Source organism: Elephas maximus, chromosome 15 (genome assembly GCF_024166365.1).
Source record: "Elephas maximus indicus isolate mEleMax1 chromosome 15, mEleMax1 primary haplotype, whole genome shotgun sequence".
Lineage (NCBI taxonomy): Eukaryota > Metazoa > Chordata > Mammalia > Proboscidea > Elephantidae > Elephas > Elephas maximus.
The window spans coordinates 19,169,718-19,195,370 of NC_064833.1; the positions used below are offsets into that span (position 1 = coordinate 19,169,718).

General features: G+C 43.0%; 1 protein-coding gene across 1 annotated transcript in view; it reads left to right on the plus strand.

The window, feature by feature from the left end:
• Positions 1-25,653, plus strand: part of ANXA13 (annexin A13) — a 64,482-nt gene that overhangs the window by 19,582 nt on the left and 19,247 nt on the right. The window contains exons 3-5 of the mRNA XM_049853805.1: positions 14,256-14,331; positions 22,127-22,221; positions 25,119-25,289. Coding sequence (XP_049709762.1) covers positions 14,256-14,331; positions 22,127-22,221; positions 25,119-25,289 — 342 coding nt within the window. The remainder of the gene's footprint in view (positions 1-14,255; positions 14,332-22,126; positions 22,222-25,118; positions 25,290-25,653) is intronic.

Sequence of the window (25,653 nt, forward strand, 5' to 3'; positions counted from 1 at the left end):
TCCCAGAACAGGGAGGGGGGACAGAAAACACAGAGAAAATAGTTGAAGAACTCCTGACAGAAAACTTCCCTGACATCATGAAAGACGAAAGGATAGCTATCCAAGATGCTCATCAAACCCCATTCAAGACTGATACAAAAAGAAAAACACCAAGATATATTATCATCAAACTCACCAAAACCAAAGATAAACAGAAAATTTTAAAAGCAGCCAGGGAGAAAAGAAAGGTTTCCTTCAAGGGAGAATCAATAAGAATATGTTCTGACTACTCAGCAGAAACCATGCAGGCAAGAAGGGAATGGGACGACATATACAGAACACTGAAGGAGAAAAACTGCCAGCCAAGGATCATATATCCAGCAAAACTCTCTCTGAAATATGAAGGCGAAATTAAGATATTTACAGACAAACACAAGTTTAGAGAATTTGCAAAAACCAAACCAAAGCTACAAGAAATACTAAAGGATATTGTTTGGTCAGAGAACCAATAATATCAGATATCAGCACAACACAAGGTCACAAAACAGAACGTCCTGATATCAACTCAAATAGGGAAATCACAAAAACAAACAAATTAAGATTAATTAAAAAAAAAAAATACACATAACAGGGAATCATGGAAGTCAATAGGTAAAAGATCACAATAATCAAAAAGAGGGACTAAATACAGGAGACATTGAACTGCCATATGGAGAGTGATACAAGGCGATATAGAACAATACAAGTTAGGTTTTTACTTAGAAAAATAGGGGTAAATAATAAGGTAACCACAAAAAGGTATAACAACTCTATAACTCAAGATAAAAACCAAGAAAAACGTAAGGACTCAACTAACATAAAGTCAAGCACTATGAAAATGAGGATCTCACAATTTACTAAGAAAAACACCTCAGCACAAAAAAGTATGTGGAAAAATGAAATTGTCAACAACACACATAAAAAGGCATCAAAATGACAGCACTAAAAACTTATTTATCTATAATTACCCTGAATGTAAATGGACTAAATGCACCAATAAAGAGACAGAGAGTCACAGACTGGATAAAGAAACACGATCCATCTATATGCTGCCTACAAGAGACACACCTTAGACTTAGAGACACAAACAAACTAAAACTCAAAGGATGGAAAAAAATATATCAAGCAAACAATAAGCAAAAAAGAAGAGGAGTAGCAATATTAATTTCTGACAAAATAGATTTTAGACTTAAATCCACCACAAAGGATAAAGAAGGACACTATATAATGATAAAAGGGACAATTGATCAGGAAGACATAACCATATTAAATATTTACGCACCCAATGACAGGGCTGCAAGATACATAAATCAAATTTTAACAGAATTGAAAAGCGAGATAGATACCTCCACAATTATAGTAGGAGACTTCAACACACCACTTTCGGAGAAGGACAGGACATCCAGTAAGAAGCTCAACAGAGACACGGAAGATCTAATTACAACAATCAACCAACTTGACCTCATTGACTTATACAGAACTCTCCACCCAACTGCTGCAAAATATACTTTTTTTTTTAGCGCACATGGAACATTCTCTAGAATAGACCACGTATTAGGTCATAAAACAAACCTTTGCAGAGTCCAAAACATCGAAATATTACAAAGCATCTTCTCAGACCACAAGGCAATAAAACTAGAGATCAATAACAGAAAAACTAGGGAAAAGAAATCAAATACTTGGAAAATGAACAATACCCTCCTGAAAAAAGACTGGGTTATAGAAGACATCAAGGAGGGAATAAGGAAATTCATAGAAAGCAACGAGAATGAAAATACTTCCTATCAAAACCTCTGGGACACAGCAAAAGCAGTGCTCAGAGGCCAATTTATATCAATAAATGCACACATACAAAAAGAAGAGCAAGCCAAAATCAGAGAACTGTCGCTACAACTTGAACAAATAGAAACTGAGCAACAAAAGAATCCATCAGGCACCAGAAGAAAACAAATAATAAAAATTAGAGCTGAACTAAATGAATTAGAGAACAGAAAAACAATCGAAAGAATTAACAAAGCCAAAAGCTGGTTCTTTGAAAAAATTAACAAAATTGATAAACCATTGGCTAGACTGACTAAAGAAATACAGGAAAGGAAACAAATAACCCGAATAAGAAATGAGAAGGACCACATCACAACAGAACCAAATGAAATTAAAAGAATCATTTCAGATTATTATGAAAAATTGTACTCTAACAAATTTGAAAACCTAGAAGAAATGGATGAATTCCTGGAAAAACACTACCTACCTAAACTAACACATTCAGAAGTAGAACAACTAAATAGACCCATAACAAAAAAAGAGATTGAAACGGTAATCAAAAAACTCCCAACAAAAAAAAGCCCTGGCCCGGACGGCTTCACTGCAGAGTTCTACCAAACTTTCAGAGAAGAGTTAACACCACTACTACTAAAGGTATTCCAAAGCATAGAAAATGACGGAATACTACCCAACTCATTCTATGAAGCCACCATCTCCCTGATACCAAAACCAGGTAAAGACATTACAAAAAAAGAAAATTATAGACCTATATCCCTCATGAACATTGATGCAAAAATCCTCAACAAAATTCTAGCCAATAGAATCCAACAACACATCAAAAAAATAATTCACCCTGATCAAGTGGGATTTATACCAGGTATGCAAGGCTGGTTTAATATCAGAAAAACCATTAATGTAATCCATCACATAAATAAAACAAAAGACAAAAACCACATGATCTTATCAATTGATGCAGAAAAGGCATTTGACAAAGTCCAACACCCATTCATGATAAAAACTCTTACCAAAATAGGAATTGAAGGAAAATTCCTCAACATAATAAAGGGCATCTATGCAAAGCCAACAGCCAATATCACTCTAAATGGAGAGAACCTGAAAGCATTTCCCTTGAGAACGGGAACCAGACAAGGATGCCCTTTATCACCGCTCTTATTCAACATCGTGTTGGAAGACTTAGCCAGGGCAATTAGGCTAGACAAAGAAATAAAAGGTATCCGGATTGGCAAGGAAGAAGTAAAGTTATCACTATTTGCAGATGACATGATTATATACACAGAAAACCCTAAGGAATCCTCCAGAAAACTACTAAAACTAATAGAAGAGTTTGGCAGAGTCTCAGGTTATAAAATAAACATACAAAAATCACTTGGATTCCTCTACATCTACAAAAAGAACACCGAAGAGAAAATAACCAAATCAATACCATTCACAGTAGCCCCCAAGAAGATAAGATACTTAGGAATAAATCTTACCAAGGATGTAAAAGACCTATACAAAGAAAACTACAAAGCTCTACTACAAGAAATTCAAAAGGACATACTTAAGTGGAAAAACATACCCTGCTCATGGATAGGAAGACTTAACATAGTAAAAATGTCTATTCTACCAAAAGCCATCTATACATTTAATGCACTTCCGATCCAAATTCCAATGTCATATTTTAAGGGGATAGAGAAACAAATCACCAATTTCATATGGAAGGGAAAGAAGCCCCGGATAAGCAAAGCACTACTGAAAAAGAAGAAGAAATTGGGAGGCCTCACCTTACCTGACTTCAGAACCTATTATACAGCCACAGTAGTCAAAACAGCCTGGTATTGGTGCAACAACAGACACATAGACCAATGGAACAGAATTGAGAACCGAGACATAGATCCATCCACGTATGAGCAGCTGATATTTGACAAAGGACCAGTGTCAATTAACTGGGGAAAAGATAGCCTTTTTAACAAATGGTGCTGGCATAACTGGATATCCATTTGCAAAAAAATGAAACAGGACCCATACCTCACACCATGCACAAAAACTAACTCCAAGTGGATCAAAGACCTAAACATAAAGACTAAAACGATAAAGATCATGGAAGAAAAAATTGGGACAACCCTAGGAGCCCTAATACAAGGTATAAACAGAATACAAAACATTACCAAAAATGATGAAGAGAAACCCGATAACTGGGAGCTCCTAAAAATCAAACACCTATGCTCATCTAAAGACTTCACCAAAAGAGTGAAAAGACCACCTACAGACTGGGAAAGAATTTTCAGCTATGACATCTCCGACCAGCGCCTGATCTCTAAAATCTACATGATTCTGTCAAAACTCAACCACAAAAAGACAAACAACCCAATCAAGAAGTGGGCAAAGGATATGAACACACATTTCACTAAAGAAGATATTCAGGCAGCCAACAGATACATGAGAAAATGCTCTCGATCATTAGCCATTAGAGAAATGCAAATTAAAACTACGATGAGATTCCATCTCACACCAGCAAGGCTGGCATTAATCCAAAAAACACAAAATAATAAATGTTGGAGAGGCTGCGGAGAGATTGGAACTCTCATACACTGCTGGTGGGAATGTAAAATGGTACAACCACTTTGGAAATCTATCTGGCGTTATCTTAAACAGTTAGAAATAGAACTACCATACAACCCAGAAATCCCACTCCTCGGAATATACCCTAGAGATACAAGAGCCTTCATACAAACAGATATATGCACACCCATGTTTATTGCAGCTCTGTTTACAATAGCAAAAAGTTGGAAGCAACCAAGGTGTCCATCGACGGATGAATGGGTAAATAAATTGTGGTATATTCACACAATGGAATACTACGCATCGATAAAGAACAGTGACGAATCTCTGAAACATTTCATAACATGGAGGAACCTGGAAGGCATTATGCTGAGCGAAATTAGTCAGAGGCAAAAGGACAAATATTGTATAAGACCACTATTATAAAATCTTGAGAAATAGTAAACCTGAGAAGAACACATACTTTTGTGGTTACGAGGGGGGGAGGGAGGGAGGGTGGGAGAGGGTTTTTTATTGATTAATCAGTAGATAAGAACTGCTTTAGGTGAAGGGAAAGACAACACTCAATACATGGAAGGTCAGCTCAATTGGACTGGACCAAAAGCAAAGAAGTTTCCGGGATAAAATGAATGCTTCAAAGGTCAGCGGAGCAAGCGCGGGGGTCTGGGGAACATGGTTTGCGGGGACTTCTGAGTCAATTGGCAAAATAATTCTATTATGAAATCATTCTGCATCCCACTTTGAAATGTGGTGTCTGGGGTCTTAAATGCTAACAAGCGGCCATCTAAGATGCAGCAATTGGTCTCAACCCACCTGGAGCAAAGGAAAATGAAGAACACCAAGGCCACACGACAACTAAGAGCCCAAGAGACAGAAAGGGCCACATGAACCAGAGACCTACATCATCCTGAGACCAGAAGAACTAGTTGGTGCCCGGCCACAATCGATGACTGCCCTGACAGGGAGCACAGCAGAGGACCCCTGAGGGAGCAGGAGATCAGTGGGATGCAGACCCCAAATTCTCATAAAAAGACCAAACTTAATGGTCTGACTGAGACTGGAGGAATCCCGGCGGCCATGCTCCCCAGACCTTCTGTTGACACAGGACAGGAACCATCCCCGAAGACAACTCATCAGACATGAAAGGGACTGGTCAGCGGGTGGGAGAGAGATGCTGATGAAGAGTGAGCTAATTATATCAGGTGGACACTTGAGATTGTGTTGGCAACTCTTGTCTGGAGGGGGGATGGGAGGATAGAGAGAGAGGGAAGCAGGCAAAATTGTCAAGAAAGGAGAGACTGAAAGGGCTGACTCAAGAGGGGGAGAGTAAGTGGGAGTAGGGAGTGAGATGTATGTAAACTTATATGTGACAGACTGATTGGATTTGTAAACGTTCACTTGAAGTTTAATAAAAGTTATTAAAAAAAAAAAAAACATGCAGCGTGCCCTTGTTCTGTTTGAATGACTGCCTCTTGGTCTATGTATAGGTTCCACATGAGCACAATTAAGTGTTCTGGAATTCCCATTCTTTGCAATGTCATCCATAATTTGTTATGATCCACAGAGTAGAATGCCTTTGTGTAGTCAACAGAACACAGGGAAACATCTTTCTGGTATTCTCTGCTTTCGGCCAAGATTCATCTGACACCAGCAATGATATCCCTCTTTCCTCTTCTGAATCTGGCTTGAACTTCTGGCAGTGCCCTGTTGATGCTCTGCTGCAACCGTTTTTGAATTATCTTCAGCAAAATTTTACTTGCATGTAATATTAATGATATTGTTCAATAATTTCTGCATTCCAATTGACCACCTTCCTTCGGAATGTGCACAAATATGGATCTCTTCCAGTCAGTCGGCCAGGTAGCTGTCTTCCAAATTTCTTGGCATAGACAAATGAGTGATTCTAGCACTGCCTCCATTTGTTGTAACATCCCAATTGGTATTCAGTCAATCCTTGGAGCCTTGTTTTCTGCCAATGCCTTCAGTACAGCTTGGATTCCTTCCTTTAGTACCATCGGTTCTTGATCGTATGCAACCCCTGAAATGGTTAACGTCAACCAATTCTTTTTAGTTCAGTGTATCCTTTCCATCTTCTTTTGATGTTTCCTGCGTCATTCACTTTTTTGCCCATAGAATCCTTCCATATTGCAACTTGAATTTCTTCTTCAGCTCTTTCAACTTGAGAAGTGATGGACAAGGGCTTCCCTTTTGGTTTTCTAACTCCAAGTCTTTGCACATTTCATTATAATACTTTACTTTGTCTTCTCTAGCTGACCTTTGAAATCCTCTGTTCAGCTCTTTTACTTCATCATTTCTTCCATTTGCTTTAGCTACTCTACATTCAAGAGCAAGTTTCAGAGTCTCTTCTGAATCTATTTTTTTCCTTTCTTTCTTTATTGACTTTTTAATGACCTTTTGTTTTCTTCATGTATGATGTCCTTGATGTCATCCCACAACTCATCTAGTCTCCAGTCATTAGTGTTCAGTGTGTCAAATCTATCCCTGAGTTGGTCTCTAAATTCAGGTGGGATATACTCAAGGTCATACTTTGGCTGTCATGGGCTTGTTTCTGTGGCTTACATTCCAGGAACTGAAGGCCAGGCCATGAGAAGAGTGCAGGGTTGAGACAGAGAGAGCTTTGCCAGAACATCCATTTATATACTGGAGGCAGGCCACGCCTCCAAGGAAACTCCCCTTTCAACTGATTGGCCAATCATATCAGATCACATCACGGAAGGTGATTACATTATATTACATTATGTAAGAGCAAGCAGTCCAGCTTCTGCCAAACCACTGAGGATCACAGCCTAGCCAAGTTGATACATAACATTAACCATCATACCACATTTATTATGTTTGTGTGCAGAAGCACAGTGCTGGGTTATAGCAAGCACACAGGTACACAGACTTAGTAAGTAAGCATTTTGTCTGATTTCCCTCTGGAATGTCCTCCCCAACCTTCATCACCACCCCCCCCTTTGTACTTGCCTGACTCCCACTCATCTTTTGGCACAAATGTCAACCTCACCATGAAAATTCCCCTTCTCCTCCCAGCTATTTGCACCCAAAGTCGTTACCATAACATAATGCAATTGTCATTTATCTATTTATGAGTCTACTTCCTTGGGGACAAGGACTGTGCTTCATAGACATTGTGACCCCCTCACCTGGCGTAGTGCTTGGCATACAATAGATGTCAATGCTTGTGTGTTGAGGGAAGGAAGAGGAGAGGGGAGAGAAGGGAGGAGGGAGAGGAAAGGGGGGGAGAAGTCAGGAGAGGAAGGAGGGGAAGGAGCATCATTCGGTGGGAGCCTAATTTGTCTGCTGCATATTTCTTTTTAATTAATTCACATTTTTTTTTCATGAGACAGTATATTCTTAATTCCTAGTCTTGATGTCATCCAAACAGAAAATCAGGACATTAGAGAAATGGAACATGGCTTCACGTAAGGCTGTGTCTTGAACAATCCTAGTTACTATGAGCAACCTATTTGTAAACCATATCCTTCAGCCAGCTCCTTCAGAATGCTTCTAAATGAAAGGTTGGAGGTTCAAATCCATTCAGAGGTACCTCAGAAGAAAGGTCTGGTGATGATCTACTTCTGAAAAATCAGCCATTGAAAATCCTATGGAGCACAGTTCTACTCTGACATACACGGGGTCACCATGAGTTGGAATTGACTTGAGGATGTGGTTACTGGTTACTATACTCCTTCAGAAGCTCCATCCCCAGAATTTGCTGCAACCTGGAGGAAAGCTTTCCAAGAATGTTCCATGATAAGAGATAAGACCTCTTTGAATTGGAGTGGAACAGAGGCTTTCGATGGAGTGTCTGTTTTTCCATTCTGGTCCTTCTGGCTGAGTATCAGGAACTTGATACAAGAGCTGACCTTTCTTGCGGGTGAGGGATGAGCTGGAGCAAGGACGTCCATGAGTCATTTCACAGAGCAGGTGTTTTCAGCATTCTTTCTGCCCGTGTGACACCACTCATAGCATCTAAGTTTACTTTCTATGTCTCCTCCCTCAAGAAAAATATATCATCCATTTCCTTGTTTTAGATGAAAGAATATAGAGACACAGAGACGTGACACGTAGACATGTCAGAAGGAAGAAAAGCCAAGACTTGAAAGTCACCAGCTTATTCCAAACTCTCAGTTAGCTGCCAAGTGCTTTAACCATTTGCATCACTCAGGGGTTCCATAACCTTAACAGCCACCTATTATGAGCATGATATTGTTTGGGGCATATCTACATCTATGTATCTACACTCATCTCTTATATACACAAATAAGATATAAAATATATGCATATATATCTTCCAAACTTGTTGAATCAAAATATGTAGACGTGAAAACCTAAAAATCATTACAAGCTGTACCTCAAAGAACAGGGGGAAGATTAGCATTTACGTAGCTCCTCTATATATCTGGCACTTGAAATGTTATCTCACGTTAGCCCCAAACCTTGCAAAATAGACGCTGTCCCCATTTTGCACATCTTAGAGGTTAATGGGAGCTTAGAGGTTAATGACCCAAGTTCATGTGGATGCTAAGGGGCAGATTCAGGTGGGCTCAAAGCTCAGACTTTAGAAATCATTTTTATCAATATCTCCTATCGTCTTACTTCTGTTGTCTCTTGTGTGTGTTTCTTGAATGGCAGTGTTTAAGCACTGTTTTTTAAAAAACAAACAAACAAAACAGCACTGTTGCTCTACCTCTATAATGCCTCATAGTTGAAATAAGTTTAATATCCATGCCCACCACCTGTCTGTCAGTTTGTCATACTATGGTGGCTTACAGGTTGCTGTGATGCTGGAAACTATGCCACCAGTATTTCAAATACCTGCAGGGTCATCCATGGTGGTCAGGTTTCAGCAGAATTTTCACACTGAGACAGATTAAGAAGAAAGACCTAGAGATCTATTTCTGAATATTAGCCAATAAAAACGCTATGGATCAAAATAAAACATTGTCCAAAACAGTGCTGGAAGATAGGCCCCCAGTTGGATAGCACTCAAAATTCACAGAGGCCACAACAGTGGGCTTGAGCATACCAATGATCATGAAGGTGGAGGAGGACTGGGCAACGTTTCCTTCTGTTATACATGGAGTCACCATGAGTTGGAGCGAACTCAACAGCAGCTAACAACATAATATCTGAGTATAGATACATGCCCACCTAACCCTCAGCCACATTCCTGACCCCTTCTGGAGCCCACTTCCCGTCCATTTTGATCTGACTTGCATACCAGCAGACCTGCTTTATTTGAAAGTCCTGCTCATGAGATCCAGGTTTCAAACACTAAAACTTCTGACTGGCAAACTGGCCAGAGGCTCCAAAGTCAGCTTCCTGCCCCACAAACAATGAACAGTGTGGGTGGAATGTCAGAACTGTATACATTCCAGAGAAGTCCTTTACCAGCCCATCGGAACAAGCCATAGGACGCTCCTTGCACAAACATTGGGTGTCCCTGATGAATACGGCCATTGTTGGGGAGCCAGCCATACAAAGGGAAAAATTCCAAACCAACTGTTTTCTTTCTGCGTTTTTTTTTTAAATCATATCACATGATTTCTTCACTCTGACATCAAATATTCTGCACTTAGGAGGAATAAGACTGAATTATCTTCTCAGGAAGGATTGGGAAAAATAACCAAGATGGCTAAGAGAAGTTCCTACAGGGAGCCACGGGACTGCGATTCTGACCTACCTTTCTGATTGTTGTTCCTCTGATGTAAACTTTTGGAATTATTTGTTACTAAGCAAAAAAGAAAAAATGAAGTCCCAATGTCATCATCTTTATTCCTAACACACAGCTCAACACTCTCCCACTGTGACCCCCAAGTATCCCTGTTATTTTAGACCAGGTGATACTCATTTACTTATTTTTTGGCCTTGGATAAACAACCTGGACACATTCAGAGGGTTCCTTTCCCACCCCTCAACTCCTGTAAACCACCAGTTGCCGTCAAGTCGATTCCATTTGTGACGATCCTATGTGTGTCAGAGTAGAACTATGCTCTATAGGGTTTTTAACGGCTGATTTTTTTGAAGTAGATCCCCAGGCCTTCTTCTGAGGCATCTCTGGATGGACTCGAACTGCCAACCTGAGCACGTTAACAGTTTACACCACCCAGCTCCATAGCTCTATGATATTTGTATCATGGAATGACTTTACTAAAACAGGAAAGCAACACAGTCAGGGGTACCATCTCCCACCTGACAGAGACAGAAAGTCTAGTTCTAGCTCTAATTGACTAGGCCGCTGCCTGGCCAGGTGACCTTAAACAAGTCTCCACACGGCCTTAGCAAGCCCACACCACTTTGTTGTGCAAATGAGAAAAGGTGCCTCCCCTCAGGGTGGCAGCCGTGCCAGCACAGGGCTTGGCAAATGCAACCCCTGCTGAATTCCAGCCCCCACCACCCCTCGGCCGGGGCTCTCAGGCAGGGCATAACCTGCACAGCCATCCACAGCAGCCCCTGGTCTCTGTTTCAATTGATCAGCTATGAAATGGGACAGATAACAGATGGTCCACCAAATTCTCTGCACTGATGAGACCTGGCTCAATTCCACCTCACTGCCCAGAGTCCTCCACAGAGTCATCTAATGAAAACAAAAGGCACCATTTACTCCTTTGAGATCTCGACTTTCCTACCCTCCTAAGCTCAGAGAACCACCTGTTCTAGGTTTTGACGATAAACAGAGTCAGCTTCCTGGGCATGTGACCTCTGCAGTAGCAGAGGGCCCCATGCTCAGAAAGGGCTTGCAATTGGTTTAACGCTTCTATGTCACCATCTTAAAATTTTTAATACTTTTTTAGTAAATAGCCCACATTTTCCTTTTGCACCCAATCCCACAAATTAAGTCATTGGTTCTGTCAACTAGCCTCCATTTGTATGTAACCTAGTATAAAGATGGATTGGGGGCTATGTTTACCTCCTTTAACTTCTCAAGGGGGAAGCAGAGTCAGTATCAATAGCCCAATGCTGATTTCTGTGAGGCGGAGGTCAGACGTGCCTCTTCTCTCTGCAATCTTTACCAGCTCTGACACCAACCGTCCCTTCCACAGCACTCTCTACTTCTCTGCTGGGTTCGGTAATTCATTGCAATGGCCACACAGAACTCACAGACCATACTCATGATGAAGGGGTTTATCAGGGAAGTAACGGTTACAATTCAGGCTCAGGAACACTCAGGATACAGTTCTTCCACCGGGACAGCCTGTTCCCAGCCATGCTCGCAGGCATGCTTCTCCTTTGCCCTAGGCCTCTCCCCAAAGGCACTCAGCTTTCTCTCTTCATGGGCCAGGAAGCTCACCATGCCGTCTCCTGATGCCGGGTCTCTGCCACTGCTTCTCCAGCTCTCTATCTCCTGGTTCTGGAACTTCTCAGCTCAGGGATCCTGGGTCCGAAGGATGTGCTGACTCCTGCTTGTGCTTTCTTGGCAGTGGTGGTATCTTCTCCTTTCCTGCCTCTAGAATGGCTCATTTCAAACCCAGCAGGATGGCAAAACTGACCAATACCTTTAGTGGGCCTTAGTTACCCTATCACACAGTCCTGCCTAATCACTCAGGTGGGAGTTACAAGATAAGGGCTAGACAGGCCACACACAAAAGTGATCTATCACACTGCACCTCGTGGGAGTCTATCAGGAGTAACCAGTTGTTTTCTTACTCTTCTCGAAAGATTTGAATAAGGAAAATGTGATGTGTCACCCTGTGCCCAAACATGAAGACCACAGTCACAGAGTGTAAGACCAGGCTGAACACGGGTTTTAGGAACAAATAGAGCTGGTTGCAAAACCTCAGACAAATTCCCTAACCTGTCTGAACCCAGGTTTCCTTCTCTGTGAAGTAAGAGTGATAACGCCTACTCTTTCCTATTAGTAATGAAGAAAGGTCCGTAAATTGCCTGGCACGTGGTAGGTGTTCAACCAACGCCGGTCTCCCCTGGCCACTGTTGTGTTTCAGGAATATATGCTTCACAATGGGCCACACACTCACATTTAAAAGAGCAATGGGGTGATAGGTGGCCCTGAGGATCCGTTTGGCTCTAGGATTCCATGATTTTCCATCACCAAGGCCTAGAAGCCAGCCAAGGAGCCCTGGTGGCACAACCGTTAAGTTCTTGGCTGCTAACTGAAAGGTCAGCAGCTCGAACCCACCAGTGGCTCTGTGGGACAAAAGACCTGGCAATCTGCTTCCATAAAAATTACAGCCTAGAAAATCCTCTGGGGCAGTTTGTACTCCATCACATGGGGTCGCTATGAGTTGGACAGCACACAACAGAAACAACAGAAACCAGCCCTCCTCCAGGCCGTGGATATTAGTTAAGACATGTTTGTTTGCAAGGGCAGAAACCCAACTCCTACTAGCTTTGGCAAAGTGGGAGTTTCTTATATAACTGAGAGGTTCAAGAACAGAGCTAGTTCCAGGCACTGCTATATCCAAGGATTTAAACAATGTTATTCATTCTCCCTCTGTCTCCACTGCCCTCCCCACACTCTCATCCCTGGTATTTGCACTCTTTTTATCTCTTCTTTGTTTCATTCTGAACTCTACAGTCTTTAATATAGTGGGCAAGATGGCCACCAACAGCCCTAGATTCACACTCTCTCAGCTTAGCAAGTCCAGTAGGGAGAAACACCTCTCTCTTTTGATATCTATAGACTAATCAAAGGGAAAACTCTAATGGATCCTGCTGAGATCCCCACTCCTAAAACAATCACAGTTGCCACAGTGGCAAGGTACATGCCCAAGAAGCTACTAGCTGCTTAATTACAATTAACCTCACATTTAAGATTTTTTAATAGTGATACATTTATTTTTATGGTACTTTTTATTTATACAAGTGATATTGGTTTCCCATCTTAGTGCCTATAAAAAGTTTCCTCTTTAAAACAGCTTCATTTAAGGAAAAACGAAGTAGGTCAGTTGAAAGAAAAATAAGTGAATAATAATAATATAGACACGGGTAGCTGTGGACTAATTTGCTGGTGGAGTATGCTGAGGACTGAGTCTGAGAAACAAACAGTTAGTACAGAAACAGGAATTTTCTCTCCCCAAGGAGCAAAAAACCAAACACTGTGCTCTTGTTGGTCTACCTAACAACTAAATATTTTTTCTGTATTAAACAAACCATTATTCACTTATCTCTGACAACTAAATGTTATTTCTAATTCTCAAAGCTTTAGCCCAGGTCACCAAGTGGATTTGCAGTAAGATCCTAGAACCCTCAGCTTCTGGCTGGCAAACCAATTCCCTAGATACACTTGCGTATAGCCAGCACTTCAAGATGTGGGCCTACTGTATTCTCTGTTTCAGAGAGAGACACACAAAGGTGGAGTTGATGTGAAAATCGCTTGTCCTGGAGGGAGCCAGGGTGATTGTCCTTGAGAATAGAGGGGACCATTCTCCCGTGGTCATCCAAGGCCAGCTGGCCCAAGGAGTACCAGCCATCTCGGGGGCCAGAGTTTCCAGTACTGATTTCCGCACATATCCACATGTAAAGTAGCAGCTGGTCCCTGGTGTGGATGACCACTTGGTCTTCCAGTTAGCCAATTTCAGCCAGAAATAATTTCTGAAAACCAGACAAGGAAAACCTTATGGGTCACAACCTAACATTGTCCAATTCACTTGCTTTGGGCAAGTCATCAGAAGGGATCAATTGCTAAAGGAAGACATTATGTTTGATGAAGTAGAGGGCCAGTGAGGGCATGGGAGATCCTTGGTGAGATGGATTGACCCAATAGACACAACAATGGATTCGAACATGTCAGCAATTGTGGGGTGGCTCAGGACTGGGCAACATTTTGTTCTGCTGTACGTAAGGTCCCCATGAGTTGGAGTCAACTCAGCGGTAGCTAACAACAGCAACGAATACTATCCACTCACCTTTTCAATTATTTTTTCCAGGCCAAAGCAAAAAGTCATCAGCGTTTTGATGTGGACCGAGATGTCAAAAAGCTACACAAAGCCTGCAAAGGAATGGGTATGAAAGATATTTTGTTTGCTAATATATACTTTAAGTTAATTATGTGAACTTGATCTCAAGCCGAACTTTCCCACGATTTTAGGAACATGACCTCCCACTTGTTTTGTGTATACTAAGCTAATCTAAGTTGACCATTTCTAAGGATCACTTTATAAAAGGTCTCCAAGTTAAAGGGGACAGGGTGTTATGCTAAATGGGTATAGAGAAAGTTTTGGGGAGACAAATAGTGATGATGGTTGCAAAAAAAAGTTATACAGAGAGTGACTTGAACAGAGAAAAATGTTTGGAATTAACAATACTTCGAAATGCTGTAGGGATCTGATTCTATCACTTTCTAAAAAGCCATACTTTAGTGGGGGTTTTTTTATAGTCAGGTATTCCCAACCACTCACTGTGGCTTGCTAAGGTCAAATGTTGGCATTCTACCCACGCATACGATGAATTAGACCATTTATTTCACTTATTTTGGATAAGAGATACTAGGGAATGGAGCCCCTCGGGCCATCACGTAGGCTTCAGACATCTAACTCTCACTTTTTCTGACACTGGCCAGGTGAAATGAAGAGGGCAGGTGAGGTGGGTGGGTCTAGGGGAAGACGAGGGAGTGGCAGGATGGTATGCATGGAACCCTGGTAAGGGAAGGGTGATCTCCATCAAATTGGTCTGCATAGTAATGCTATTTGTTACCCTCCGCCCCAACCTGCAGTGTCCTCAGTAACTCATGTAGCTTGTCTGTTTGCATCATCTGGAGAATTACCTCAACTCTCTCAAATTGATTCTTTACTACGAAGTCATGGAATAAGTCACATCTTCCTTCGTAAACTCTGGTGTATGAAACCCACAAAAGTTCAGGTTGTTAGAGGAAAAAGAGGCTTTTGATGACATTTTTCAAAGAAATACTTTGCAAAGAATTTTTTTCATGAGCCGTTTAAGGTGGAAAGTAATATACATTGGGAGTCCCTGGTGGGCTCCATTGCTAACCAAAAAGTTGGAGGTTCAAGTCTACCCAGAGGTTCCTCAGAAGAAAGGTTTGGCAATCTGCTTCCAAAAGCCTTGAAAACCCTATGGAGCACTGCTCTGCTCTGACACACATGGGTTTGCCATGAGTCTGATTCAACTCCATAGCAACTGTTTTTTTTTTTTTTGTGTGTGTGTGTGTGTGTGTGTGTGTGTGTGTGTGGTTTTATACCATAAAATATTTTATTTTTCAAAATGACACAAAGCTTACATTTCCTCAGTTTTTTTTTGGTGGGGGGGGTGCTGATTTCCTGGCGTCCTAAATGCGTGTTTGGTCTGCATATTGGGTAACCCAGAATGGCCCCCACCTATCACTGATGCTTCTTGTCATCTCCCCCTTTGGGCTCAGGCACCCTCTCCCACCCCACCCCAGCTCCCAGGTTCCTTACCACCAGCCTCCACCCAGGTCTGCCTCCTTTGGGGCCCTCCCAGCACTCTTGTTCTGAAGAGAATGCCTTAGTCCCGGGACCGTGTGGGCCCCAATGTCCATTTATTCCCTCTGAAACATAAAGGGATGTTTGTCATCCTCTCTCCTAGGACTACGGAAACGTAGGCTCTCAGCAGTAAACACTGCCTTGGAGAGTATCTATTCCCCCTGTTCTCGGTTAACCCAGCCCAATACCTTATCAAAAATATAATTTCAATAGGTAATCAATATAAAATTTATCAATGGGATATTTTACATTCCTTTTTTTACGCTAAGTCTTTGCAATCCAGAAGGCAAGATTCTCCCCATTAGTTACCTCATCCATCTGCCCTGCACCCCCATTCACAAAGGAAAAACAGGGAGTGCGAAGCCCAGTGTGTTAGTGGAAAGACTGGCCTTGGAACACCCTAATCCTGAGACAGGGCTGAGCCCCTCAGCTCCACAGGGTAGGCTGTGGCTACGTTTGAAGCCTGAGAGGAAGGTGAACTCTCTTGCCACCCTCTTGCTGTTGTTGAGAGGTGCCTTCCAGTGGATCTTGACTCATAGCAACCCCTCGTGACAGAGTAGAACTGCCCCATAGGGTTTTCTAGGCTGTAGTCTTTATGGAAGCAAATCACCAGGTCTTCCTCCTGAAATGCCACTGGTGGGTTTGAACCAACAACCTTTCAGTTAGCAGCCAAGCGCTTAACCCATCGCGCCATCGGGGCTCCTTCCGCTTGCTGTTAGAAGCCTGTATCTGGCTCATGGGTCCCTGGGGACTTTCCCACCCAGTGACCGCTATCTGCTAAAATATGACTTAGTATCTTCTCAGAAAAGGAGCCCTGCTGGCACAGTGGTTAAGCACTTGGCTGCTAACCCAAAGGTGGGCAGTTTGAACCCACCAGAAAGATGTGGCAGTCAGCTTCTGTTAAGATTTACAGGCTTGGAAAAACCTATGGAGCAGTTCTACTTGGTCCTATAGGGCCGCTTTGAGTTGAAATTGACTCCACAGCAGCATAATTGGTTTAGTCTTGGTATCGTCTCAGAAAACTGTGGGCAAAGCAAAACCGAGGAGGCCCTGAGGCAATCCTAAGGCTGACCATCACCCTGTTCTGACCTCTACCCGTAATTACTCCGCTGTGTCCAAAGCACAGTTAGGACTGAGGTTTCTTTTCTCTTTTTTCAATCTTTCCCAGAACTACTGGGGACTGGCCCCAGTGTCTCAAACCACTGTAAGTGTTTACAGGAAATTCTTCAGCAGCTCGACTGCTTATATGACACGCACGTTGTGAAATGCGAAATGAGGTCACTGCTCTGTCAGTCATGTCTTGGTTGGGCCGAGGAAACAGTTCTGGGATAAACCTGAGATCCAGCTGACTTGAGGGAACTCTAGGGGTCGCGTGCATGCCCTCTTCTCAGCTCCAGGCTGTTGCTGAGCTCTCTGGTCTCTTTTCTAAAGCATTTCAGGATGGGAAAGCCTAGAACACACTTTTTTATATGTGTATTAGTTTGATTTTCCTGAATTGCCCATACAGTAGTGGACTATGTGGAAACCCGAGTGACAAAGTGGTTAAGAGCTACCACTGGTAATCAAATATGTCGGCAGTTTGAATCTACCAGGCGCTTCTTGGAAACCCTTTGGGGCAGTTCTACTCTGTCATATAGAGTCGCTATAAGTCAAATCAACTCCACAGCAACGGGTTTGGGTTTGGTTTTTGGCTGTGACATTAGAGAGGGTTTTCTATTGGTTTCTGAGTATCTGAGTATGGCAGCATGCAGCTTTGCAAAAATGCAGAGAGAAGGTTCCACCATAATGATGTGCAAATGTCTCCATCCATCCATTCATTCTTTCATTTACGCGGGTTTGCATGCATTGGAACATCCATTCATTCAACCAGTCATCTGATAAATATTGAGGGCCTTCTACGTGGCTGTATCAGTAGATAAAACCCCCTGCTCCCACCGACCTTGTAGTGTAGCGGGAGAGACAGGAAGGAGAAATGACAACACAAGGGGCACAGAGGGACGAAGGCTGCACCTGGCCTGGAAAAGTCCAGTGAGTTGAGACCTAAAGGAGGAGGAGCAGGAGTGAAGGTGAGAATTAGGGATAAAAGTGTTCCAGGTAGAAGGAACAGCCCACACATAGACCCAAAGGTGAGAACAAAAGTATCGTTTTTTTCTGGAACTACAAGTAATTTATGGAGTTGATTAAAAGGAGGCCTGGGGGAGGGTGAATAGGTGAGACTTTGAGAGGGAAGTAGGAAACACTCCAACGGGCCCACATGTGCCCTACTAAAGAGCCGAGACTTTCTTCTGGATTTGAAGGGCTCTACATTAAAAAAGCGAGCCCTGGTGGTACAGTGGTTAAGAGCTAGGGCTACTAACCAAAAGGTCAGCAGTTCAAATTCACCAGCCGCTCCTTGGAGGTCCTATGGGACGGTTCTGCTCTGTCACATGGGGTCACTTTGAGTCGAAATTGACTTGAAGGCAACAGGGTTATATTAAAAGGAACTTGGTAACAGAGTGGTTAAGCGCGCGGCTACTAACTGAAAGGTCAACGGTTTGAACTCATGCGCAGCTCCACGGGAGGAAGATGTAGCAGCTGTTTCCGTAAAGATTTAGAGCCTTGAAAACCCTATGGGCAGTTCTACTCTGTCCTATAGGGTCACTATGAGTCAGGATCGACTCTACGGGGCAACCGAGTTGTATTGAAAGGTTGGATGCAGAGGAGTGACTGCCTGTTTAGCACTTCAGAAAGGTGGTTCTGACCACAGTGGGGATGCTGACTGGAAATGGTGAGAGTAAGGCAGGAACCAGGTGGGGTGATATCAGTAGCTCAGCTGAGAGATGTGGTGGAGGACAGAGAGAAAGGGGTGGATTTGAGACATATTAAGAAGGGAGGATAAAGGTGTCACTTTAAGGACTGAGGTGTGCCTAATCGAAGCCATGATATTTTCAATCACCTCATATGCACGTGAAGGCTGGACAATGAATAAAAAAGACCGAAGAAGAATTGACGCCTTTAAATTACGATGTTGGTGAAAAATACTGAATATGCCATGGACTGCCAGAAGAATGAACAAACCTTTCTTGGAAGAAGTACGCCCAGAATGCTCCTTGGAAGCAGGGATGGCAAGACTTTGTCTCATATACTTTGGACATGTTATCAGAAGGGACCAATCCCTAGAGAAGGACATCATGCTTGGCAAAGTAGAGGGTCTGTGAAAAAAAGGAAGACCCTCAGTGAGATGGATTTACACAGATTCTGCAACAATGGGCTCAAGCATAGCAACGATGGCACAGGACCAGGCGGTGTTTTGTTCTGTTGTTCAAAGGGTCACTATGAGTTGGAACCGGCTCAACAGCACCTAATAACAACAAGAAGAAAGGAGAATAAAGAGGTCTTAATGTGGCTAATCATAATGACCCCATGTACACAGAGTAGAACTGCCCCATAGGATTTTCTGGGCTATAATCTTTAAGGAAGAAGATAACTAGGTCTTTTCTTCTCAGTACTACTCGGTGGCTTCGAACTACCAACCTTTGTGTTAGTCATTGAGTGAAAACTGTTAGCACCACATGGGGTCATCATGAGTGGGAATCAACTCAAGGCAGCTAACAACAATCCAACAAGTGTGGCTGATTGGATGTAGGGTGAAGGAGCCAGGGATAAGCCCAGAGTCCTGGCTGGCAGAATGCAGTGGGCATTCCAGGGGAGACAACGACAGCAAGGATCCAGGCCAGGGTGTGGAGGCCCTGGACCTGGGCAGGAGCACCCAGAATGTAAAGAAAGGGGCGATTCGAGAGACACTTGCAAGAAAAGACACTCCTTTTGAGGTGAGACTTCTGGCACTCAGAAGTTGAAAAAAGATAATGACACAGAGGAAGTAATTGGATCCACATTACGTCGGTGAAGCTTCAGGAGGAAACGAAGAGGAACAATGTAAATAACAGTGTTGGAACAGAATCTGAAGGAGGTAACTAATTAACTCCTGCTATTTATGCAAGTGAGCTCATTCTCCGGCTGGAATCAAATAGCTAAAGCTTTCCAGAATTTTGGAGGTGGACATGATTCTTAAGCTTAAGTGACTGGTCCAAGGACACAGAGCTAGATGTAGCGCCAGGACCAGAACACGGGTCTCTGAACACCTAGGTCAGTGGTCACTTAGTCCTCGCACTGTCTTCCCAGATATGACTCAAGGCCTATATCTTTTGTGTTTGTGTGTGTGTGTGTGTGTGTGCGCGCGCGCACGCACGCGCGCGCTTTAGGTGATGATTTACAGAGCAAATTGGTTTCTCATTAAACAATTAACACACATACCGCTTTGTGACATTGGTTGCCAATCCCGCGACATGTCAACACTCTCTCCTTCTCTACCCCAGGTTCCTCATTTCAATTCATCCAGCTTTGCTGTCCCCTCCTTCCTTCTTGTCCTTGTCAGGGCCTGTATCTTGATCTCCACTCAATTGTAAACACCTGGTGGGTCAAGAAACAGGCCACGCTTTTTTTTTTTTTGACGGCTTTATTGAGATAAAATTCATATACCATCCCACTCACCCATTTAAAGTGTACAATTTCATGGTTTTTAATATATTCAAGGATATGTGCAACCAACACTACAGTTAATCTGGACCATTTCTGTCACCTCAGGAAGAAGCCCATACTCTTTAGCTATCACCCACCACGGCCCTACCTCCAGCCCTAAGCAAGCATTAGTCTACCTTCTGTCTCTATAGATTTCCCTATCCTGGGCTTTCCTATGGACGGAGTCATGTAATATGTGGTCTTTTGTGACTGATTCCTTTCACTTAGCATAACGTTTTCCACCTTCATTTACATTGTAGCATATGTTGGAGCTTCATTCTTTTTTATGGCTAAATAATATTGCCTCATATGGCTAATACCACATTTTGTTTAGCTCTTCATCAGTTCCGACTCATACATAGCCACCCTATAAGGCAGAGTAGAAGAGTCCCATAGGGTTTCCAAGTCTGTACATCTTTATGGAAGCAGACTTCCACATCTTTCTCCTGCAGAGTAGCTGGCGGATCCAAACCACTGACCTTTGGGTTAGCAGCTGAGTGCTTAACCATTGCACCACCAGGGTACAGTGAGTCTAAATCGACGCAGTGGCAATGGGTTTGACTTGGTTTGGTATCTTCATCGGTTGATGGACATTTGTGTTGTTTCTACTTTTTTGGTTATTATGAAAAAATGCTGTTGTGAACTTCTGTGTACATGATCTTGTGTGGACAGATGTTTTCATTTTTCTTGTTGTTTTTGGATGCTGTTGAGTCAATTCCGACTCGTAGAGACCCATGTGACGGAGTGGAACTTCCCTGTAGGGTTTTCTTTACAGAAAGGAGCCCTGATGGCACAGTGCTTACTCGCTGGGCTGCTAACCAAAAGGTCAGCGGCTAGAACCCACCCGTCACTCCATAGGAGAAAGATGTGGCAGTCTGCTTCTATAAAGATTAGAGCCTTGGAAACCCTATGGGGCAGTTCTACAGAGTGCTATAGGGTCACTATGACTCAAGATCGACTCGAGGGCAATGGATTAACCTTTATGAAAGCAGGTTGCCAGATCTCTCCCGTGGAGCCTCTAGGTAGGTTAAAACTGCCAACCTTTCACAGTTAGCAGCCAAGCACTTTGTGCCACCAGGGCTCATTTTTCATTTTTCTTAGAGACACACATATATGTGCATATGTGTGTGTGTATCTGTGTGTATATATATATACACAGACACACACATGCCTATATGCATATATATGTATGTATATATATATGTATGTATATATATATGTATGTATATATATATGTATGTATATATATGTATGTATATATATATGTATGTATATATATGTATGTATATATATATGTATGTATATATATATATATGTATGTATATATATATATATGTGAAACCAACCAAACCCGTTGCCATTGAGTCGATTCTGATTCATAGCGACCCTATAGGGCAGAGTAGAACTGCCCCATAGAGTTTCCATGGAGCACCTGGTTGATTCCAACTGCTGACCTTTTGGTTAGCAGCCGTAGCACTTAACCACTACACCACCAGGGTGTATATATATATATATATAGGAGTGGAATTAAGGGACAGGCCATACTCAGCCCTCTTTCAACCACAATGCCCAGCACCATGCTTCGTGGAAGGTGGGGGCTCAATGGATATTTGTTCTGAGTGAGTGAAGAGACTACTTCATCACATTAGTGCCAAAGGATCCATCTAGGTTCAACCTGAGCCTTTGGCGTTGTAATCTGTGAGCCCTGGCTTCCCTGGTCTTAACAAGCCTCCATCTTGTTTCTTGTTCACCGAGGCTTTGTTGCTTTCTCCTGTACACTCTAGGAACCGATGAAGCAGCCATCATTGAAGTCTTATCAAGCAGGACATCAGATGAGCGGCTACAAATAAAGAACAAGTACAAGGCAACGTATGGCAAGGTGATTCCCAGGGGTCTCTGCCGCCGTGCGCACGGTCTTGACCTTGACCCCTCTGCTTCCTCTGCTTCTCAAGGCGGGGATGGTGTCTTTAAAGCTTTATTGAGTTAGTCTGGGAAAAGTAATGAAACAACCATTTAAAATTTAATTGACTTCAGAAAAGCTGAAGTTGCTTTGTTAACTTAATAGCCTGTAAAATCTATATTCTTTAACTCATTATTTTAAAAATTAACTTCATTTTTCCATTATACCTTGAATCATTTTTTTCCACTCAATTTGGACTAATTCCACATATCAATTTACAGATAGGCCAGTGATTTGAAAATCAGTCCCCACAGGTGGGTCTTAAAATATGCAGAAGTCTTCGCTTATTCAGCAGTCTTCAGGAATGAGATGTTCTTCACAAGTGACTGTTACAGAAAATTGGAACACCTCCATTTCATTAAGCATCAAAACCTCTTTTCTTTCTTGCTTGCTTTTTTTTTTCTGTTATGTACAGAAATTTTTAAGTATGCATTAGGCTTTTTTTTTCCTTATTAATATATAATGATTACAATTTAACTTTTTCTTAATGTCATACGGATTATTGCTATGCAAAATGAATATCAATTATGCTGCATTCTAATTCATTTACAATTTCAATCACTATATATATAGAGAGAGAGAGGGATTTCCCCACTTCCTTATCATTGGGCAGGTAAGGATCTCTTTAGGCCTTGAACTCAGCTATATTTCAGATGACTGATTGCCAGAGAGATGGCTTAGAACCACAAAACCAGAAAATGTTAGAGATGACCGAGACCAAGTCCCTGTATCCGAGGGGACGCATTCCGCTCCAAAGAGAGTGCCCTTCCTAGGTAGCGCAGCTCGTTAGCAGAAAAACAGGACTAGAAGGAGGTACCCTCAGCCTGCTTCTCTATCAACATAAACACACAAGGATTTGCTGCCACGTCTGCCACTTATAAGAGCAGGCAGTTGGGGTTTCTCTTCTCTGTAGTTTTATGTAATGCTCACCTGACCCAAAAAATATTTCTCATCTGTGGGTGGATACAGATCACGGAGTTCAGACCAAAGGCTTCACAGGATACGGTGTTAGCTGTAGCAGCTGCTGAGGGACCTGACCCAACCCATTGCCGTCGAGTTGATTCGGACTCATAGCGACCCTGTAGGACATAATAGAACTGCCCCAGAGGGTTTCCAGGGTTGTAATCTTTATAGAAGCAGACAGCCACATCTTCCTCCCATGGAGCAGTTGGTGAGTTTGAACCACCAACCCTTCAGTTAGCAGCTGAGCGCTTTAACCACTGTGCTAACAGGGTTCCTCTAAGGGATCAAGGCAATACTATTACAACCACCTTTTAAAACTGCAGATCCAGGGCCTCAAACAAAAAACTTCTGTGTTTTTCCTCATTTGAAGTCCCTAACAGCATGAGAGGAACCCTGGTGACATAGTAGTTAAGAGCTCAGCTGCTAACCAAAAGGTTGGCAGTTCGAATCCACCAGCCTCTCCTTGGAAACCCTATGGGGCAGTTCTACTCTGTCCTATAAGGTCACTATGAAATCAACCCAAAAGCAACGGGTTTCTGGCTTCAGCATGAGATGATAATAATAATAATAACAACAACAACACTAACTGAACATTTAAAATGTGCCAGGCACGGGGCCCAGTGTTTTCATGGATTGTCTCATTTAATTCTCCCAACAACCCCATGAGGCAAGTCCTGTCATTATCCCCATTTTTTAGAGGAGAAAACTGACACTTGGTGACTTTAAGTACACTCCCAAGGTCACAGAGCTACCATGACCTGTGTTCCCAGCCACCAGCCTACACTGCTGAGTAGCCAGGCCTTTCCTATGGTATGTAATCTGAGGGCCCTGAATGCCAGCTGCCCACATTGTGTCTGTCCAATGGCTGTCGCTGCGTGATATACCTGCTTTGAGATTCTTCATTTAAGTTGGGGCATGGATGACCCAGTTAGACAGAAAGCCTGCTCTTGACGCTTTCCTTATTAAACCAGAGGGAGAGAGGTGGGAGATGGCAGATCACTTGTGCTAAGAGGCTGCTCAAAGAAAAGATGAAGAAGGATGCTTGTCAAAAAGAGGGTGTCAATGAAAACTTCACCTGCTTCCCTTTCCCTTTCTCCTACCTGAGTTCTTTCTCACCTGTGCCCCTTTCAGGAGTTAACAAGATAACTAAAGGCACTATACATCCCACTTTGCCCAGAACCAAAAAAATTAAAAACCCTTTGCCATTTAAGTCGATTCCATCTCATAGTGACCCTATAGGGCAGAGTAGAACTGCCCCATAGGATTTCCAAGGATCAGCTGGTGAACTTGAACTGATGACCTCTTGGTCAGCTGCCAAGCTCTTAACTGCTGTGCAACCAGGGCTCCTTGCCCAGAGTAGTCCCTGTTTATTTCTGTTGTCCCTCTGCAATGATTAATAGTGCCCTCTTTCACTCTCTAAAGCATCCAAAGTTGGATGGTAAATTATCTGGTCACCCTAGAGATAACAGACTTGTTTTTCAGGTCTTTCTAGCTGAGTGTTTGGGGGCAAGTCCTTCACCTTTCCCAGGTTCAGTAAACGGGCATCTCCTGTCAGCTTCACAAGGCTGTCATGAGGACCAACTGAGAAAGTTCTGTAAACCCTACAGTGTTATGCACATAAATGATGATTGTTACTATGAGTCCCTCTCTGGGGTCTCCAGGCCTGATGAGCAGTCATGGTGACTGTCCTCAAGAGCAGGTCACTCTTACTTGTAGAGCTCCTGTTGAGATTTCTCCCTGTGTGTCCGTGGCAGTTTTCCTGTGGACCCTGAGGTCATGCAGCAGGAAAAGCAGACACCTGTCCCTGTCCTCTTGGGCCATTCCCAATCTGGTCTCTTACTGTGCCCCTACAGGACCTGGAGGAGGTACTCAAGAATGAGCTGAGCGGAAACTTTGAGAAGACAGCCTTGGCCCTTCTGGACCACCCCAACGAGTACGCTGCCCGGCAGCTGCAGAAGGCCATGAAGGGTCTGGGCACAGATGAGACAGTGCTCATCGAGGTCCTGTGCACGAGATCCAATAAGGTTAGTCCCAGCCGAGCCCTCAGCCCCCAGCAGAGTGTCCATACACCCATGAGTGAGGGTTGCTGCAGGCAGAAGGTAGTCTGCTCCCCTGGATTCTACCCATGGGATGGGCAAGTGTCTGGGAAGAAGCAAGTCTGCAAGGCCCACACACAGGACGGATACCTCTTCTAGCTTCCCAAAGGTCAGTCTTGGTCTTTCCAAAAGAGTTGTGTCTATCCATCTAGTTCTTGTCTTTCCAAACTGATGCACAGTTTATATGCAGGAGGCAGGATTCTTCTCCATCCCTCCCAGCCTGATTTTGCTGGTTTTCTGGCAGGAATGACGCATTCGGTAGTCCAAGCACATCTGTGTAGCTTCCTCACCC